The sequence below is a fragment of the Sycon ciliatum genome, chromosome 12 (assembly GCF_964019385.1).
Source record: "Sycon ciliatum chromosome 12, ocSycCili1.1, whole genome shotgun sequence".
Classification (NCBI taxonomy): domain Eukaryota; kingdom Metazoa; phylum Porifera; class Calcarea; order Leucosolenida; family Sycettidae; genus Sycon; species Sycon ciliatum.
The window spans coordinates 6,339,483-6,359,129 of NC_088654.1; the positions used below are offsets into that span (position 1 = coordinate 6,339,483).

Here is a 19,647-nt window from a genome sequence, read left to right on the forward strand (position 1 = left end):
TGCTAGTGTTGCACTGCTGTTGCCAGTGTTGGATTATACATGTATCTGGTGCTAGTGTTGCACTGCTGTTGCCAGTGTTGGATTATACATGGATCTGGTGCTAGTGCTGCACTGCTGTTGCCAGTGTTGGATTATACATGTACCTGGTGCTAGTGTTGCACTGCTGTTGCCAGTGTTGGATTATACATGTATCTGGTGCTAGTGCTGCACTGCTGTTGCCAGTGTTGGATTATACATGTACCTGGTGCTAGTGCAGCACTGCTGCTGCCAGTGTCGGATTATACATGTATCTGGTGCTAGTGCTGCAATGCTGTTGCCAGTGTTGGATTATACATGTATCTGGTGCTAGTGTTGCACTGCTGTTGCCAGTGTTGGATTATACATGTACCTGGTGCTAGTGCAGCACTGCTGTTGCCAATGTTGGATTATACATGTATCTGGTGCTAGTGCTGCAATGCTGTTGCCAGTGTTGGATTATACATGTATCTGGTGCTAGTGTTGCACTGCTGTTGCCAGTGTTGGATTATACATGTATCTGGTGCTAGTGCAGCACTGCTGTTGCCAGTGTTGGATTATACATGTATTTTTTTTTTTTTTTTTTTTTTTTTACTGAATACCACAGTACCATCAGATGCATGTATCTGGTGCTAGTGCTGCAATGCTGTTGCCAGTGTTGGATTATACATGTATCTGGTGCTAGTGTTGCACTGCTGTTGCCAGTGTTGGATTATACATGTACCTGGTGCTAGTGTTGCACTGCTGTTGCCAGTGTTGGATTATACATGTACCTGGTGCTAGTGCTGCACTGCTGTTGCCAGTGTTGGATTATACATGTATCTGGTGCTAGTGCTGCACTGCGGTTGCCAGTGTTGCATTATACATGTATCTGGTGCTAGTGTTGCACTGCTGTTGCCAGTGTTGGATTATACATGTATCTGGTGCTAGTGCAGCACTGCTGTTGCCAGTGTTGGATTATACATGTACCTGGTGCTAGTGCTGCACTGCTGTTGCCAGTGTTGGATTATACATGTACCTGGTGCTAGTGCAGCACTGCTGTTGCCAGTGTTGGATTATACATGTATCTGGTGCTAGTGCTGCACTGCTGTTGCCAGTGTTGGATTATACATGTACCTGGTGCTAGTGTTGCACTGCTGTTGCCAGTGTTGGATTATACATGTATCTGGTGCTAGTGCTGCACTGCTGTTGCCAGTGTTGGATTATACATGTACCTGGTGCTAGTGCTGCACTGCTGTTGCCAGTGTTGGATTATACATGTACCTGGTGCTAGTGCTGCACTGCTGTTGCCAGTGTTGGATTATACATGTACCTGGTGCTAGTGCTGCACTGCTGTTGCCAGTGTTGGATTATCTAAAACGAGAGAGCTAATAGTAATACCATGTACATAATATTATGTACATGTACAATCATTTGTTAGATTGACAGCATGAAACAAGGGGAAGGTTGTAGTAAGGACTAAGGTCACTGTTTCCGAACACAGTGTCCTCCACCTTGTTTCATGCTGTCAATCTAACAATTGCGTGACCTATATGTATAACAAGGTTTATCTAATACTGGCTTTTAACTAGTGTTGAAACGATCTCACCGGATACTCGTTAGCTCGCTCGCCAGAAACTCGGCTCGTTTGTGCGGCCAGCTCGTTTGCACTAACGAACACCGTACACCGTACTCCGTACACATGGCAGTACATGTCGACCGGGGAGTCGTAAAATATGTTACGATTCCCTGGTCGATCGAGAGTCCAGTCCCGCGCAAAGTGAAAATCACTCGCAGTTCACGGCTGTTAGCTGCACTTGGATCGCGGCAACTTAGTTTTCTGCACGTGAACCATGAAAAACCAATGCATGCTCATGCATAACCAGTCAGCTGGCCTGCTCGCCCACGCATTTGACAGGTAACAATTCCATCAAATTTGAGATATCGCTTCGTTCTAAGTCTCAAAACAGTTCTAAAGTCACCAAACCACGCTGGTAATCGATGGCTATTCAATGTTAACATCTTCAGGAAGACTTCAGCCGTTTCCCGAGAGTTTGGGCATCGTTGCCGTTATTTTTCACGGTGTTCTTCTTCCTCCTGTCTGGAGCTGCAATTGCATCCTGGAATTATTTGAAAGGTATTTCGTGCGGGCTATGGGGGGTTCCAACAGGCATAAACTGACATCGCTATAGGATAACTGGTAACTTTCGCCCTTCAAGGAGGTAGAGCAATGAGAATTTTTTTGTGGCGGTCGTCCAATTTTTGTGGCGGTCGTCGCTGTATTTTTGCACTTCCAAGGCTTTCATTCTGCCTGATACTACTCTCTACTGTATGGGAATCGTTGTTTAGGCACATGTAGCTGTCTTATTTGGTAGATCTGCTGTTTTCAATCACTTGAGACACTTTGTCTAGCCTATTTGTCTTTCGTTCGTGCCATCTATCAGTTTTGTGGGGTGCCTTGGCCTGTATTTGTGAAGTTCTCGAGTAAAGACCCTAATTCTTGACTGGAGTCACGACTTGAATTGTATTTGCTGGGCGAGCCCTCGTTCACGCAGTTGTCCTTATCGTAATAGTCAATATCTGCTTGCTGGACGGACTAGCGGCTAGAATAGGAATGACCAAATGGTCCTAGTGTGTACTAGTACACGATTATTGTTTCCATCATCGTGAAATGAGCGTTGAGGAATTGCAGTCGTCTGCCTTTGGCACTGAGGACATGAGGAGAGTTGATTGTTACTTCTGCTCAGCAATGAAGCGATCATCAGCTCTCTTTGTTCTAATTATTGAGAGGACATACCGGCATCGCAATCAGGTAAAGCTTAGGCAAACCTCGCCAACCTCCAAAGAGAGTCGAAGATATTTTCTCCAAAATGCAAAGACGATCTTTGTAAGTTTGTGACTTGCATTTGCGTGCATACATGAGCAAGTCACGGACCACGGCACGTGCGCGGTTACCATGCCATCTCGAACCGACGCCATCTTTCTAAGTTGCCGCTTCTTGACAGCCGTGAGTTACAGGTGACTGTATGCCTGCACGACACTTGAGTTGTTTCAGTTGTCGTTGCAGCTTTGGTGGACTCTACTGATGTCTTGTTCCGCATCTGCTGACCTGTCGCAGGATATGCTTCGGTCACCTCTCCATTCGAGTGAAAGTTACGCTCAGTCGTTTGGAAGTTTTCTCCCGCGATGCAGCGAAGACCAGGGCTACTTGCAATCTTTGCAAAACGGTCTATTCTTACAAAGGCTAATCGACGACGGCGCTGAAAAGACATCTCGACACCAAACAGCAGTCCGAAGTGAAGCAGCAGCAACCCCAAATGCCGGCGGTGATAATTTGAACCAGCTGAAAAAAATCGAACTTAGAAAAAAAATATTCAAAAAAATAATCATATTTGCCACATCAATGAAACTCGTTAGCTCGCTCGATAGCTTGCTCGTTAGTGGAACTGATCGCTCGTTTGTTATAGATACGCTCGTTTCAACACTACTTTTAACCAGTGTTAGGTTATAATTATCATGTACTTGTTCAATCATGTACTGTCAATCATGTACTTTCGTCCATATGGAAATCCAGTCGAATGACTGGGGTTGGGGCCTTCAGCGCGTACAAAACCTAGCATGCAGTGTCATGTTGATCTGATGCGACCGGCGCCCTTCAGCGCATAAATGCATGTGTGTACCGCATACCCACGGCTGCGTGACCAGCGCCCTGGCCTGGGGCCTCTAGACGTGCGACCGGATTTCCATGTTTTTTTTAGTTTGTTTTTTACGAAGCCTCTTGTATGGGCAAAATTAATAAGCCGATACAATCATGTCATGAAAATACAAAAGATGACCAAAATGATAAAGAAATAATTATCGTTTGCGTTCCGGCTCCGGATTTCCATGTCCACGACAGTACGTACATGTACGTGTACGTCATCATGCACTGGACTGACAAGAGGCAGGTCACGTCCGGGCACACACCGGCACTGCAAGTCTTGCCAGCACAAGAAAATACCTTAGTTTGCACTTGCAAAGCATGTCACTTCTCTGCGGTTGACGTCACAGTACATGTATAAGAATTAGCAGAGAAGTAGTGTTTTCTGTCCACCCGGGAACGGGTACGAGGGAGCACGGTGTGGGATAAAAGGGTCGGCCTCTTTTGTCTTTTATTTGTGCGTAGAGTTGAGTGAGAGTTGGGTTTTGGTGGCCCCCACTGACAATATTGACGTGTTCAATAGTGGTGTGCACGTATGAGTGAATGTGCGGATGTGTACGAAAGGAGTGGAGTGCAGGTTGGACAGAGAATTGTTGTTTTGAAGAAAATCTGGCAAATTAACGGCCAAACTTGTTTTTAATGAAAATTTGGCAACAATCACGAGAGATGCTTTTTTTACACCTGGTATTGACGCGTTATGATGGCAGCATACTTCGAAAACCCAAGTTCCGCTGCCACCTGGCGGGGCCGGCCACGTACCACTCTGCCACTCAGACTGCACCAGGACCTGCAGCGTATCGGGGGGGGGGGGTCACTCAAGAAACGATAGGAACTTGAGAACCTCCATGCCATCGCCCAGTCACGACAAGGCTGGAAAGACCTATTCAGCAATGTGATAAAAGCATACATCAAAGCCTAATACTGCTTCCACCTGTGGCAGCTGCATGGCTGTACGGTGTACCATAACATAACTCATTGACCAACATATTTTGTGAAAATATTATCCCGTAAAAGAATAGGAATTGCAATTTCAAATTTGGACTTCACGGAGAATTAAAATTTTTTAGGAAATTAGAAGCCACTCCACAAAGTACTCCAAGGGATGAACTTAGTACATCAAAGTATTATTGAAGTACAATCTCAAAATGTCAGCCACAAGAGAACCAGCTTCCTACCCAGGGATTAGACAGCACATCTAAGGAAGACCACTATTCGAAACTTGCCTACATGTACATGTACATGCACAATGATGGTGCATCTTGACACACATACACAGACACACACACACGCAAATACATGCATACACACACATGCACACACCTTTGACCTTTGACCTTTGACGCCCATCGCCGGAGGCGATGATAGCAATGCTACCGCAGAAGCCATAGCAACTTGTGCTGGGATTGCACCATTCAACAGCGTGCAAGGCTGAAGAATTGACCATCACTATTCAGCCTGGTCTACACCATACAGTTATTTGAAGTGACTTTTTCTGGCCAGTGAATCCCTATTTTTGGTCTTTTTTCCTTTTTTTTCCCGCTCACACATCACACCACATACTCTGGCATGCACTGGCTGTTGGTAACCACCCAGGAGAAGGAAAGAAAAGTCAGGAAGAGTCTGAGAAAGAGAAGAAAGACGTGTGTGACCATAATCGTCGGGAATCGAACCCGCAACCTATCGATTGGAAATCGCTGCACATACCACTGCACCATATGGGACACACACACACATACACACACACACACACACACACACACACACACACACACACACACACACACACACACATACACACACACACACACACACACACATCGTGTACACACACACACCGTGTAGACACACACACCGTGCAGACACACACACCGTGTAGACACACACACACACACACTCACCCCCCCCCCCCCACACGCACACACACAAACACACATGCATATACACACACACATGCGCGCTCACGCGCACGCACCCACCCACACACACACACACCTCAGACCTTAGACATGCCCATCGTGGAAGCGATGATAGCGAACAGCTATGTTAGACATAGCAACTTGTGCTGGGATTACAACATTCAACACACACACTACTACTATGTACAACTGCCACAAAATGGCCACGTCGCTCCCAGAAGCGGGAGACAACAGCGAGAAAAAAGAAACAAGGAGAATAATTGAGGTGAAAGGGGACCGTTCTACACATAGCTAGTGTTTCTAACACACACACACACACACACACACACACACACACACACACACACACACACACACACACACACACACACACACACACACACACAAATGCACGCACGCATACACCAAGGATTTGTTGTTATTGAGAGCTCATACCCATTATTATCTTACGGACAGTAACTGGCTCTACCATTAATGTACAAGTAAGTGAAAGTCACAGTGGCCACCGTGACCCAGTCAGCCTTGTAACATTATGATGACAATGAGGGGATAATTACAAGAAACAGGACCGCATCAAACGTTCTGTCTCCTTTCAGATAAGCATTCACCCGCAATCAATTTTGCCAAAGCCAAACGTACTGTTGATGTTCCATGCCAGACTAAGTCCGCTCCATGTGAGCTTTCAGAAGCTCTTTCAATCGGCCAAAGCAATCTGCTGAGAACGCCTGATTGATGCTACGTGGAAGCTGATAGTTTCCAAGGAGGCTGACAGACTTCAGCTCTGGACATGCTTCCAGCAGTTTCAGGCATACTGGTGCGGTTAGGTAGCAATAATGTAGCTTCAAGTGACGCAGGCAAGACAATTCTCCAGCAGCAAGGCTGTCACCGATTACCAAATTCTTGACTTTAATGGATTCCAATGATGAACTTGAATGTTGGACGAGTGCTGTGAGGAATGGTTCGATGTTAATACTCCATAGTCCACAAGGAAGATGCATGGTATGCAGATCCAGATATCGTAAGGATGGCAGGCAGATTCCGCGCTCTACCAGATCATTCATACCCTCCCACATGGCTGTATTCCCAGACAAGGTCAACCGCTTAAGGTTAGCACATTTCTCTAGCCAGTGGAGAACATGCGTCGTCCCGACCGGCATCGGGAAATTCCATGGGAAGCGTTGCCAAGGAACCAGCGAGGAGTCGCCATCCACTAGAGTGCATGACTGGAGCTTGGGCAAACCCGCTACGTCAGGGAAGCGATGGCTTCGCTCACATCTAACCAGTGTCAGATGGCGTAGATTGACGCAGGTTTCCACTAGAATCGGCCAGTCCACAACGAAGCCGTCCAGCGAAAGAAATTCCAGCAGAGGCATGTCACCTGCGAAATTAAATTGATTAGGAGGGAGAGAGGAACTCAGGGCCAGCGACAATTTTGTCAGATTCTGCAGAAGATCTGGCCTAAATTGCTGAAAGTGTTGGAGTGTGCAACTGTGAATTGTGAGCTGTGACAGCACGACTGTGCATGTGAAGTGCATTTTTGAAGTCGGCAGCGTCAACGCTACAAGCTCCTTGCACCTTTTCAGCGAATAATCTATGCCCCCAAGCTCACTCACAGAAAAGCCAGAGAGATCCAGATGATGCGCATACTGTAAGGTGTTATTGGCCAGCCAGGTAACTGCAGCCTGCGGAACACGTGACGGGCCATTGGTACGTTTTGAGAAGGCAATGGTGCGCCAGAGGCTGGGTGTTAAACATACTTCACTCCACACACTGCAGACTCTCCTCAGCAACATAAGAACAGGCAGACATCCACCCTCTAACTTTATGACGTCAGAGAATATTTTCACCCACACTTCCCGAGGAAGTTTGCACCATTCGGCTGTACTGCGGACGTGGCTGCAATTATTTCCTTGGGCAACACTGTCGGACTCAGTCTCCGACGAGCTGTCCACCGAAGCCTTGCCAGTCGGAGTCTTAGCTTTTTCAGCTTGTGCCGGCGGCGTATAATCTTTATCTGACTCGTCCTCGACCCCGCTGCCGTTCGGGCTGCCGTTCGGAACGGATACGAATTTCCTCTTCTTGGCCATATGCCACTTCCGACCAGTTTCGGTGGCCTGCATTCTACCTGCCGTAGCAAAGTAAGACTACATCAAAATTTAATTCGCGGCAAGGCTATCGTTGATGAAGCGATACAGTAGCTAGTTACACGAAGTAACAGTTAGTTATGACTACACGCAACTGACAATCTGATGCTGTTATAATTATCGATGGTGAGCACTAGTGGCGTAGTGCACTAGCGCGAGGTTCGATTTTTATAGCGAAAAGAAAAGAGGTAGATCTCCGTCACGCAGACCTACGTGTTGTCTGATTTGAGTCTAGACTATTATCTACCACAGTAGAGTCGACTAGTACAAGACAAGTACTAGTACTAGTACTAGTAGAAGTGCCCATCACCCTCTCATTGCGGTACGGAACTTTGCATGCAGTGCACAGTCGACTAGTCAATCTTGATCCGTTGCGACCAGTGCGCATAGATACGTGAGATGTGCACCCCGTTCCCTGAAGTTTGCGGGTGTCTACCGCACCTAGTAGTAGTACCTGCTATGACCTATGGCTTCATGAAGCGCTTCTTTTTATTTTGCTGAACCGTAGCTACATGACTGTACATGTACGTAGATCTACAGCTGCTGTATGTATTGTTTTTGGTGCCTGTTTTTGGCCGTGATGCCCGGACCTCAGGTCGGCAGCGCAGAGCCATCAATAGTCAATACACCACCGGTGCACCGTCACTGCATGCTGCTGTGTCTCGGTGCAACCTCTACTCCGTAGTTGTCACGTTTGTCCTGCTATACTCGTAGCCTCAGTAGCATTGTCTTTCAATTTAGTGCTGAAACGATTATATCGATTATAGTAGTCCATCGGCCAAGTCTCAAAATCGAAAGTGGTGATGCACTGAGCTTCCAACTAAACACGACCATACCCAGCACGTAGAGAATATCAGAGAACACTATTCCGTTTGTTGGACGTGCCGAATTCAGTCCAGGGCGTCGATACGAAGCGTTCTTTGTCGCCGAGTTTTTTCCTGTGCGCTCCATTTGAGAGTGCGCAGAGTTCTGATCAAGAGTTTTTTTAGCAGATTTTCAAATTGTTGAGGCTGTCAGCTGACAGCTAGCTGTCAACGCTAAATGGCACTTAGTATGTGACAGGCAATAGGTTTCGGTGCCTACGTATGCCTTCTATTTTCCTCCGTTTCACTTCCCTGCTTGGCCCACCACCTCAGGAGATGACAGCGTACCTGCACTAGTCAGCTCTCGCTAACCCTGTCTCTCTTTCTCCGTCTTTATATATAGTAGAGAGGTTTTGCAGAGCGAACGTTCGCGCGAATTTTCGTTTGACGTCACGAAAAGCGAAACTTCGTGCGAACGTTCGCAGTTTTGAACGCGAAAGTTGAAGGAAACGCGAAACAAACTTTCGCAGTAATTTTCGCTCTTTGTGGACCGCTGGTCAGCGTGGTGCACGGTGAGCGACCCTCATTTCGGCCTCAATCTTCATGTTTGTGCTTGATCTCTACTCTTGCCTTGGTCCGCCAGTGCTAGCTTTCCGATATAATACTTGTGGCAGCCCCGTGTTCATGCCATGATGGTGTTGCTCCATCTCCGATCTCCTGCTTGCTCGTCTTCTCACTGCTCAGAGTCGGTTACATCAATGATGCCTTTTTGAATCTCAGGTGTTGATGCACAAGATTACGGCACAAGCCAAACCGGCCCGTTTGTCTGTGGGTCTCCGGCCATGGACAACGTAGTCAAAGAGCTCTCGTCTCAGGCCGTGACTCAGAGTACCTGGTGCGCATGCCGCCACTCGCAATAAACAAATAATCGGATGGAGACCACTTTTCAAAAACAAGCAAGTGCACATGAAAATTTCTTGGAGCGAGAAACATGCAAACTTTCGCAGTAATTTTCGCTCTTTGTGGACTGTTCGTGCACGGTGAGCCACCCTCAGTCTTCATGTTTGTGCTTGATCTCTACTCTTGGCTTGGTCCGCGGGTGCTAGCTTTCCTATACTTGTGGCAGCCCGTGTTGCTTCATCTCCGGAACCATCTCCGATCTCCTGCCTGCTCGCCTTCTCACTGCTCAGATGCAGAGTCGGTTATATCAACGATGCCTCTTTGAATTTCAGGTGTTGATGCGCCAGATTACGGCACAAGCCAACCCGTTTGTCTGTGGGTCTCCGGCCATGGACAAGGTAGTCAAAGAGCTCTCGTCTCAGGCCGTGACTCAGGGTGCCACCACTCGCAACAACAAAATTATCGGATGAAGACCAATTCTCAAACAAGCGCTAGCGAGTGCACGCGAAAATGTCTTGGAGCGAAAAACATGCAAAACACAAATTTCGCGCGAACGTTCGCAATAGTTTTCGCAACCCGGAACGCGATAATCATTGCGAACGTTCGCTCTGCAAAACCTCTCGAATAGCGCTCGTCATTCGCGTCCTTCTGCTGGGGCGAGCTTGATACTGTTGTGTCGTAGTTTTTAGGCAATAGTGGCTGTTGTTCGGGTGACGATCAGGATTTATGGAGAAGGACGACGACTCGCCAAATTCCCATACAGCCACAGACGGCGTAGCAATTCTTACCGCCAACCCTTCGAGCAACGGAACCGGCCTTGTTGGAAATCGTGCTTGTGTAATCGTGCCACGATACGGATGAAACACACAGGCTCACATGTGACGAGATGAAGATAATCTCAACAGGCTGACGGAAATCCAACAGGCTCACGGGAACGCTGCAGTTGTGGTCGGAGACGCGGAGTTATTTAGTCACTGCCACTGGTAAAAGTTCCATCGAGTGCTGTGTGCTCTAACACAATTGTAAAAATCATGAAAAAGCGAAAATAATGCAATAGTGAGGCTGAGTGGTGTTCTGTGGAGGAGACGTCGCTGTCTCAGTATTCAAAGCCGGACCCTGTATTTCAAGCCTGTGGTCATGCTCGATCATAAGTTCCTGTATGGCTCCAGTGCCTTCTCAGCATTATTGGCGGATAAGCACCTGGATCGTGTCCAAGTACTGCGGCTCTGGTGGCTTGAGGGATGTACGGGTGCTCGCCTTGCGCCCCTGCCGGCAATCTGCTAGTGAAGCTTGGTACCTACTGTGTAAGGGAGATTTTCATCCAGAAGCTGATCATAAAAGGCTGGAGCGGCTGCTACTCCTGTGCTAGCCCTCAACCACTGGCGCTCCTACTCGGCTCCAGTGTGGGCCATTAACCACCCTGCCCGATTTCGCACTGTTGCTATTCCACACCGTCAGCATTTAACTCTGAAGTCAGACCTTGATCCCTCCCACCATATGCTATCTGTCTGTCTGCCTCTCTCTCACACACAGATGTGTGCGCATACACACAAACGCACATGCAGACACACGCACATGAACACACAGTGACGCAAACATACACATAGCCAACTTCTCTGTGTTTGGTGATCATCATCTGTTTTCTGATGTGCAAGCTCACCTCTGATGCCGATTACTTCCTTGCTTAGACCCGGTCTGCTATTAGACCAATCTGCTCTCCCTTCACTCGCTTGTAAATCCTACTTGGAGCAGTAAGGTTGTGTCACTGCTCCTACTGATGTCATTGTTGTGAAAGCGATATCATCGCCATTGGTGGTAATTTTCCACCATGCACGAATCATTAACAATCATCATCTATGCGTCACGGCCAAACCATCCTCGTAACTCCCCTCATTGTGACTAGTGCTGTACCGTTGAAACCTACTTTGCTTCAGTGTATAATTCGCTCCAAAGCTCTTGTTTTGTTGCATAGTGATCTGACGCAGTGTGCTATAGCCTATCGGGTAATATGGATAAGATTAGTACAGTCAGCATCGCCTATCGAGTGACCAGGTACATGTATAAGGATACTAGTACATGTATACCGGCTTAACGATATCGGAACACAAATAGCACTATGTGTGCAATATTCCTTTCTAAGCTCACGCTGTGCGGTGCGGATAGGTCATGCGTCGTTGCCACCTTGCTGCACATGCATGTGCAGCAGGAAGGCACCACATGTCGATTACTACTTAAACTGTACAGCATTGTGTGCTTACATGCATCTACGGCCTTGTGGATGCAGTTGAGTCTCACATACATGTACATGAAATATTGCTTGTAGTGCGGCATCAGGTGACAATGGCTAAATATTTTTCTCGCAATAATGACCGTATTCACCACAAGTGTGTTTATGTCCAGAGCCAACTCAAGTCCTGTATAATTTTATGACCATGACAACAAGTATTCCGGGCTGAAATTCTTCTATGACAGGCATGAACACTTGCCTTACAGTTGTTCGTGATTGTACGAAGTACATATTTGCTGTTGCATCAATTTTGCACCATTTACATTGTAGTGCCACTAGTGGTATCACCTGCATGCGTATTGAGTCAAACAATGTTACCTCTGTATAATTATGCTTATCGTGGCTATCAAGAGCTTCGATGCAAATTCCCAGCTGACGAATGGTGTCCAGCTTGTGTTCAGCTCAGCTGGCACTCACAACTCATAATAATTGCGTTCTAGACGCCAGATGAGATGTTTCAGCTACAATGTAGACAAAACGTCGGTGTTCAAGAAAGCTGCACTTCATCTTCTGTCCATCCTCAAATTGGGATACCGTCAGTGTTGTTGTTGTTGTTTGTTTATTTACGGATTCTCGAGAGGTAAAGGGATACCTATCATGGGAGTCTCACCAAACCAATAAAATAATGAAAATAAAATTATGTATGGAGCGCAAAAAACTCAAAATCTGAGATTTTCTAAGTCAAATGAGAGGAGGAACAATAGATTGAGAACCAGCGGTGCTAATAGAACACTGGAAAGGCACTAAAACAAAATAACTGCAGTAGCGGATTTAGACTATATTGTTCAACACGTGAAACTAGGTATGCCGGAAACTGAGAAGCGGTAGGCACCGGCGGATTATTTATTATTATTATTATTATTATTATTATTTTTTTTTTTAAAAGAGGTCGGAGGCGGATAATACTTTAAAACGAAGGTAAGTTATGGGTCGCAAATATCCACGCAAACACACATCCAGTCATAATAAGGGACTTGTCATAAGTATCCGAACGTTTTCGGTCCCTTCTCATCAAGGATTATACAGGGAATGGCTCAAGCTGGAAAGACTAAAACTTATATAGCGTAAAGATAATTAGATAACAACACTCGTGACAAGGTGGAAAATTATCAAGTTTAGCACGACACAAAACTCGAAGAAAAATAATAATAGTGACAACAACATAGTGAGCAAATTAAGTTACATTGTTACCACCTCGACGAGGAGTAACACCAAACAATTGTAGCGACAACACATTTTCTTTCTGTACGCAAAGTTCAGGATCTAACTTACGGATATACAAAGCTTCTAACACAGCCAAATGTAACGCACATCTACCACGTGACAATATTGAGAAAACATTATCACTGTACAACTCACGACAATTGGTACGGGCTGACAGATGTTGCTTGATTGACGAAGTGCGATTCTTAGCTCCATTGGGTGTTGTCTCCTCCAATGTCCCGTCATCTCGCCTCTTCGTGGCATCACCACTATCTGTCTCTTCGCGTTTCCGCGGCCTTCCACGTTTCTTGACACTAACCGTTGGGTGCGCGATACCCGGTGTCCTTTCCGTTACGTCTCCTCCATTGCGGATTTCTATTGAGCTTCTTACTCCAACTTGTCCGGTGTCCGATATTGAGGTTAGTTTTCGCGGTCTACCACGTTTTCGAATATTGACTGTTGTTGTCACTTCCGTTGTCGTTGTACGTTCGTCCTCATCAGTCCGTATTTTCACTTGGCTTCTCGTCACCCTTTCCGACGCCGACAGCCACGAAGAGGCGAGATGACGGGACATTGGAGGAGACAACACCCAATGGAGCTAAGAATCGCACTTCGTCAATCAAGCAACATCTGTCAGCCCGTACCAATTGTCGCGAGTTGTACAGTGATAATGTTTTCTCAATATTGTCACGTGGTAGATGTGCGTTACATTTGGCTGTGTTAGAAGCTTTGTATATCCGTAAGTTAGATCCTGAACTTTGCGTACAGAAAGAAAATGTGTTGTCGCTACAATTGTTTGGTGTTACTCCTCGTCGAGGTGGTAACAATGTAACTTAATTTGCTCACTATGTTGTTGTCACTATTATTATTTTCCTTCGAGTTTTGTGTCGTGCTAAACTTGATAATTGTCCACCTTGTCACGAGTGTTGTTATCTAATTATCTTTACGCTATATAAGTTTTAGTCTTTCCAGCTTGAGCCATTCCCTGTATAATCCTTGATGAGAAGGGACCGAAAACGTTCGGATACTTATGACAAGTGCCTTATTATGACTGGATGTGTGTTTGCGTGGATATTTGCGACCCATAAATTATTATTATTATTAGGCCACACTGAAGAAGGTCTGTGGTTCGACTCACCCGACCGACCGTACATTTTTCAGCCCGACCGTAACTTTTTTTCGGCGGGCTGTCGTGTGACTGACGTACGTGGACTGAACACGTCCACGTCTACGTGCTGTGCAGCGTGAGTCTGCGGACGCAGGCGCTAGGCGCGGCGGCTCCTTTTGGACTTGACTTGTAGTTGTACTGCAGTGCAGTGCAGTGAGTGGTACGACTGCTGCCTTGTGCTGGTAGTACTGAGTAGAGTCTACTCGATACGACCACCGGCAGACTGGCGAGACTTATTTTGAAGTGACCGTCCGGTTGAGAGTGATTGCCTCGTTCCAGATTAAGGACGGCCTTCTGTTTTGGGATGAAGGACAGACGAGATTGCACTTTCCTCGTGTATTGGGAACGATATTTCACCTGTACCGGTAAGTTGCTGCTCCATGTGTGCAAGCACAGGAAGCGTCGATGGAAAAAGCCCATGTATTCGTGCACGCCGACACCAAACTAGCAATACATGTACCGGTACATTGTACAATTTGTACTTCGAAGTAGTTCCCGAACTTACTTTCAACTCGCATCGTTCTTCATTTGCTTGATGATTTGGACAGTCAGAGTCACCGCTTGAAGTTATTCTCTTCTCGTTCCAGAGCTACACAATGTTTCAAAGTATTAGCCAGTGATCCCTTTATACATGTATGGCATAACACTGCGTAATAATGCCGATGTACTGGGTGTCTAAAGGCAGTACAGTGTATTTACATGTACTAAAAAATATATTTTAAAAAAACAAAAAAATCCGCCCGCCCGCCCGTAAAAAAAATGTCCATGTTAGTCGAACCACACACCTTCTTTAGTTTGGCCTTATTATTATTTTGTTAACTGGTTTGAGGGAAAGAGACAAACGGGAAAGGTCTGAAGAAAAAAATTGACTGTTATTATTATTATTATTATGAAATGACCCAAAGGCAATGTGCCTATCGAGGTGTTCATTTGATTGAAAGAACAGTAGATGTAGATGTACATGTATGTACAAAGACAAGTAGGGATTGATGAGGAGAGAAATGGGTGTTGTGTCCTGCTCAAGGCAGACCAACTCTTCGAAAGATGAGAATGAATCATCAGTAAAACGCAATGGCTTTTAAAGGGAAGCTGGCTGCAAAGGCGGCTTGAAAGGTGACATGTGAATGTGTTATGTGCAAGGCGCCAGAGGTACCGCAGTGCAGGGCCTAGGGTGCGAACAGCAGCACTAGCAGCCTGAGTACCAAGACCCATGCAGGGAAAGGTGCTACAATATCACCACATGCCCCCTCGGCTTGAGTGCGACTTGGGAGCACTAACACAAAGAAAATCCTGAAACTGAAATTCGAAAATCACAGCGTAGCGCACAAGCAACAAGGAAAAAGCAAGAGAAGCATGCCCAGTCAATCTATGCACGTGGCCGGAGGAACCGTCTGTTCCGCCAGAAGCTGGACCCCGTCACTGTCTGCACTGTGTAGCTCCGTCCTCTTCTCGTGCATTTTGTGACCGTTCCTTCCATATCCCAGCGTTTTGAAGACTGGTTCTGGATCCATACCTTATCGCCTACGTGCAGAGGGGGCAGAGGTTTGCCAAGCTGGGATGAGACCTGCTGGGGAGCACTGCGGCTGTGGGCAGCGTACTGCTGCAGATTTGCAGGAAGTGTGGGAACCTTGGTCCTCGTTGGCCTTCCAAACAGCAGTTGGGCCGGGCTTGCTCCTCCTGGCCCAGGCGTGTTACGCCACTCCAGCAACCCTTCTCTGAAGGCACTGCTCTTATAGGCGTCACCTTTGCCAATTTTCATTAATAAGTGCTTCATGGCCTTGACCGCCGCCTCAGCCGCGCCATTTGACTGAGGATTGTACGGGCTGCTGGGGTCGTGGCAAATGTTCCACTCTGAGCAGAACGAAGCGAACGCTGAAGATCTGAATTGCGGCCCACCATCCGTCGTGAGGCGCGTAGGAACGCCAACGTCCGACATCCACTGAACGAGATGTTTGGTGACGTCAGACGTGGTAGCCGACCTCCCACAACGCCCAACAAATGGCCAGCCGGAAAACTTGTCGGTGAGAACCAGGTACTCGAAGCCGCCTAGGGAGAAGAGGTCCGCAGCTGCATCTTCGAACGGTCTGGACGGACGACTGTCAGAGAGGAGCGGCTCAGAAGGTTGGGAGGGGAGCAGCGTGATGCAGGATCTGCAAGTCTGGACGACGTTCTTAACGTCATTGGAGATCTGGGGCCAGTACACTGCTTGCCTGGCCCTGCGGAGTGTGCGGGTCTGTCCCTGATGAGAAGCGTGAAGTTGCTCCAGCGTGGTCTGGCGTAACCTTCTGGGAACGACAATACGGTGACCCAACAACACTATGCCGTCCTCGACCGACAGGTCATGCCGAACCTGCCAGTACGGGTGCAGATCGAGGTCCAGAGCAGCCTTGTCCACCGGAAAGCCGTTCTTTACGGCGTTCAGCAGCTTGAGGTATTCCGGGTCCGTCGAGCCCTCCGCCCGCACCTTCGTAATGCCAAGGTCGGGGAGGACTGTATGGCCTGTTTCCTCGTCCTCTTGCGACAGCTGACGGAGAACACAGTAGCAGTGCTCGATTTCTTCCTCACCAGCTTCATCGTCAGGGTCTGGTGCACGTACTGGGTGTCTCGACAGGCAATCTGCGACCTTGTGATCGGCACCCGGTCTCCACTGAGCCACGAACCGAAAAGGCGTCAGCTTCTCTCGTAGTCGCACGATTCGTGGAGACGGGCAACTCATCCAGCGTCTTAGCATTCAGGATAGGAATGAGCGGCTTGTGATCGACTAGCAGCTCGAAATCAGCACCGGCCAGGAACAGTCTAGCCTTGTGGACTGCCCAGACTACCGCCAGCAGTTCAATCTCCGTTGCAGAGTACCTGGCCTCGGTCTCAGTGACGTGCCGTGAAGCACATTGCACTAGACGCCACCGCCCGCCCACTTGCTGCTGCCACAGTGCCATGCCGAGACCGTTTGACTGCGAGGCGTCTGTCTCGAGACGAAGCGGCTGTGCAGGGTCGAAGGTAGCCAACACTCGAGGGCTCACCAGCTCCTCTAGTATAGCTGTAAATGCCTGCTGCTGCGGATCCTCCCAGATAAATATTCTTTGGAGAGAGCAGAGAGCGGATCGGGGGTAGAAGCTCCGCTAGTCGCGGCGTGAACGCGTCGAACTGCTGCACGAGTCCACAGAAGGATCGGATATCAGTGCGGTTGGTAGGGATTGGAAAGTTGTGTAGATCCTCCACCAAGCTTCGATCAGGACTGTAGCCGTCCGGCGTCACCACGAATCCGCAGTACGATGCTCTGGGTGCCGCAAAGACGAATTTGCGGCGGTTCAGTGTGATTTGGTTTTCCGAGCAAAGCTTGAGCACATTGCGAACCCTCTGGGTGTGCGCCTCAAGCTCAGTGTCGTACACGATCACATCCTCTACCACTTTCTGAAGATTCGAAAACCCGGCGAACACTTCGTCTCCTCTCCGGTTGTGTTCGTCACCTGCCGACACCAAGCCCATGACGTTCCGCTTGAAACGGTAGGCACCCCATGGCGTCATGAACGTTGTGAGCCTGGTGCTATCGTCGTCGAGGGGTACCTGCCAGTAGCCATGGCGAGAATCTAGGGTGGTGAAGTACTGCATCCCCATTGGGATCGACGCGACGACTTCCCGAGGTACTCGGGTTGGGTATGCCGGCCTCTTGACCCATTTATTTAGACCTGTCAGGTCCACCGTGATGCGCGGCTCACTGGAATTCTTCTTAGGGACCACCACCAGTGGGTGGCACCAAGTGTACGCTTCGCCGACAGGCACCTTCTCAATGACGCCCTTGCCCACCATGTCGGACAGCTGGTTCTGCACCGCGTCCCGCCACCTGAATGGGATGGAGCGAGCGCGATACAGGCGGCATGGCGACGCGCCATTGATGAGCTCGATGCGCATCGGCTCACCGCTCATGGGCTTGAGCGGGGTATCACAGAACACTTCTGGAAACTCTTCCAGCAAGGTACGTCGGATTTCCTCAGCCGCCGTCGACGCAGTACCTACTGACGTGTCTGCGACTTCGGATGCTTGCTTCCGAGGGATGGAGATGTTTGCCACGCTTTGTACCCTTAGACGGGAGTGAGGCCATCCATCCTCGAGAAGCCGCAACTTCATGCACGTGTCCTTGCTGAGCAGAGGTGTCTTCAGCTGCCGGAATACGTGCAGGGTCGACACGGCGGTAGTGTCGCTCAAGGACAACTGAGCCTCGAGCTTGCCCATGGAATCCAAAGCTGTACCGTTAGCTGCCTTGACATCAGCTGTGTCCGGCACTAGATTCATCCTGAGGCTTGGGTCGATACCATCCAGGTCGGTAAGACTGATGGCGTCCACATCCGCGCCCGTGTCCGGCAGCCACCCGATAGCGCATGACGATCCTCCCTGGATCGCGACGCCAACCGTCACCAGCTTGTTCCTAGAAGGACCAGCCTGGTTGACAAACAGCGAGTCGACAGACGTCGTTCCTGGTGAGGGCGAGGTCCGCTGTTGACAAACCCTGGCAAAGTGACCCACCTTGAGGCACAAGCGGCATGTCTGGTTATAGGCCTTGCATTGGCCCTTGGGGTGAGTCTCCCCACAAAACCTGCACGTGCCTACGTCCGACTTCAGCGTCTGTGCCTGCGCCTGCTGACGCTTGTAAGTGGACTTCGTTGCCGCCGCCAACGCCAGGTCGGGCAGCTGCTCACCGAGGCCAGATTCCGTATCGGTAGCGGATTCGTATGCAGAGCATATCTGCATGACCCGATCGAGCGATAACTCACTGGCATACTCTTCTTCGAGCACCCGTCGTTGCATCGCTCGATCCCTTAGGCCACAGATGAGCCTGTCGCGGAGCCGAGTTTCCCGAAGTTGGGCCTCATGGCCGCACAGTGACCCACATCTGCCGCACTGCAGACTATCTGGGTAGCTGCACGCATCATGCAGCTGAGACAGACCCGAGAAGTACTGGCTGATACTCTCACCTTGTCTCTGGCTCCTGCCATGGAAGGCCTTGCGGTCCAGTAACGGGTTTCTTCGCTTTCTCAGGAAAGCGACCAGCTTCTGGATAGCAACCCGCTCATCATCGCCGTCGGCTATGGGAACTACGCCCGCCTGCCACAGCCGCACCCAACCATCATTGAGAGCTGTACGGAGAACAGCTTGCTGTGTAACTGTACCTGCGTCTCTGCATAGCCCAGTCAACGACACGTAGTCAGACCACTTGACTTTCCACTCGAGGAAACCAGCTAGGTCTATCGAGTCTGGACTGGGCAGGTGGGGTATTTCCGCTCTCCGGGCCCACGGCCCTACCTCTGGCTGTCTTGAGGTGGATGGTGGCGGGCCGCTGCCGGCAGGCTGGCTTGACTGCGCCATTGTGAGCCTAAGCAGAATCTGCTGCTGCTGGCTGAGGGATTGGACGATGGACTGCAGCAGGCTTCCTTCTTCTTGAGTTCCTGGCTGCATCCGCTCTGTCAACCCGTCGTTGATTGCTGCTGCTTCCTCAGCCTTGGCCTTGACAGAGGTTCGTGTCTTTCGCTGCGCCAT

At 48.8% G+C, this 19,647-nt stretch overlaps 2 protein-coding genes across 2 annotated transcripts; both read right to left on the reverse strand.

Moving 5' to 3' along the window:
- Positions 1 to 15,481: 15,481 nt before the first annotated feature.
- LOC135827905 (uncharacterized protein K02A2.6-like) lies at positions 15,482 to 16,846 on the reverse strand. Its single transcript, XM_065340343.1, has one exon. The coding sequence runs from the start codon at positions 16,844 to 16,846 to the stop codon at positions 15,482 to 15,484; it is 1,365 nt and encodes a 454-aa protein (XP_065196415.1).
- Positions 16,847 to 16,980: 134 nt separating this feature from the next.
- Positions 16,981 to 19,647, reverse strand: LOC135827906 (uncharacterized). The gene has a single exon (XM_065340344.1). The coding sequence runs from the start codon at positions 19,645 to 19,647 to the stop codon at positions 16,981 to 16,983; it is 2,667 nt and encodes an 888-aa protein (XP_065196416.1).

Coding starts and splice junctions, on each gene's coding strand:
- LOC135827905 (XM_065340343.1), bottom strand. CDS start 16,846: ATGCTAAGACGCTGGATGAGTTGCCCGTCTCCACGAATCGTGCGACTA.
- LOC135827906 (XM_065340344.1), bottom strand. CDS start 19,647: ATGGCGCAGCGAAAGACACGAACCTCTGTCAAGGCCAAGGCTGAGGAA.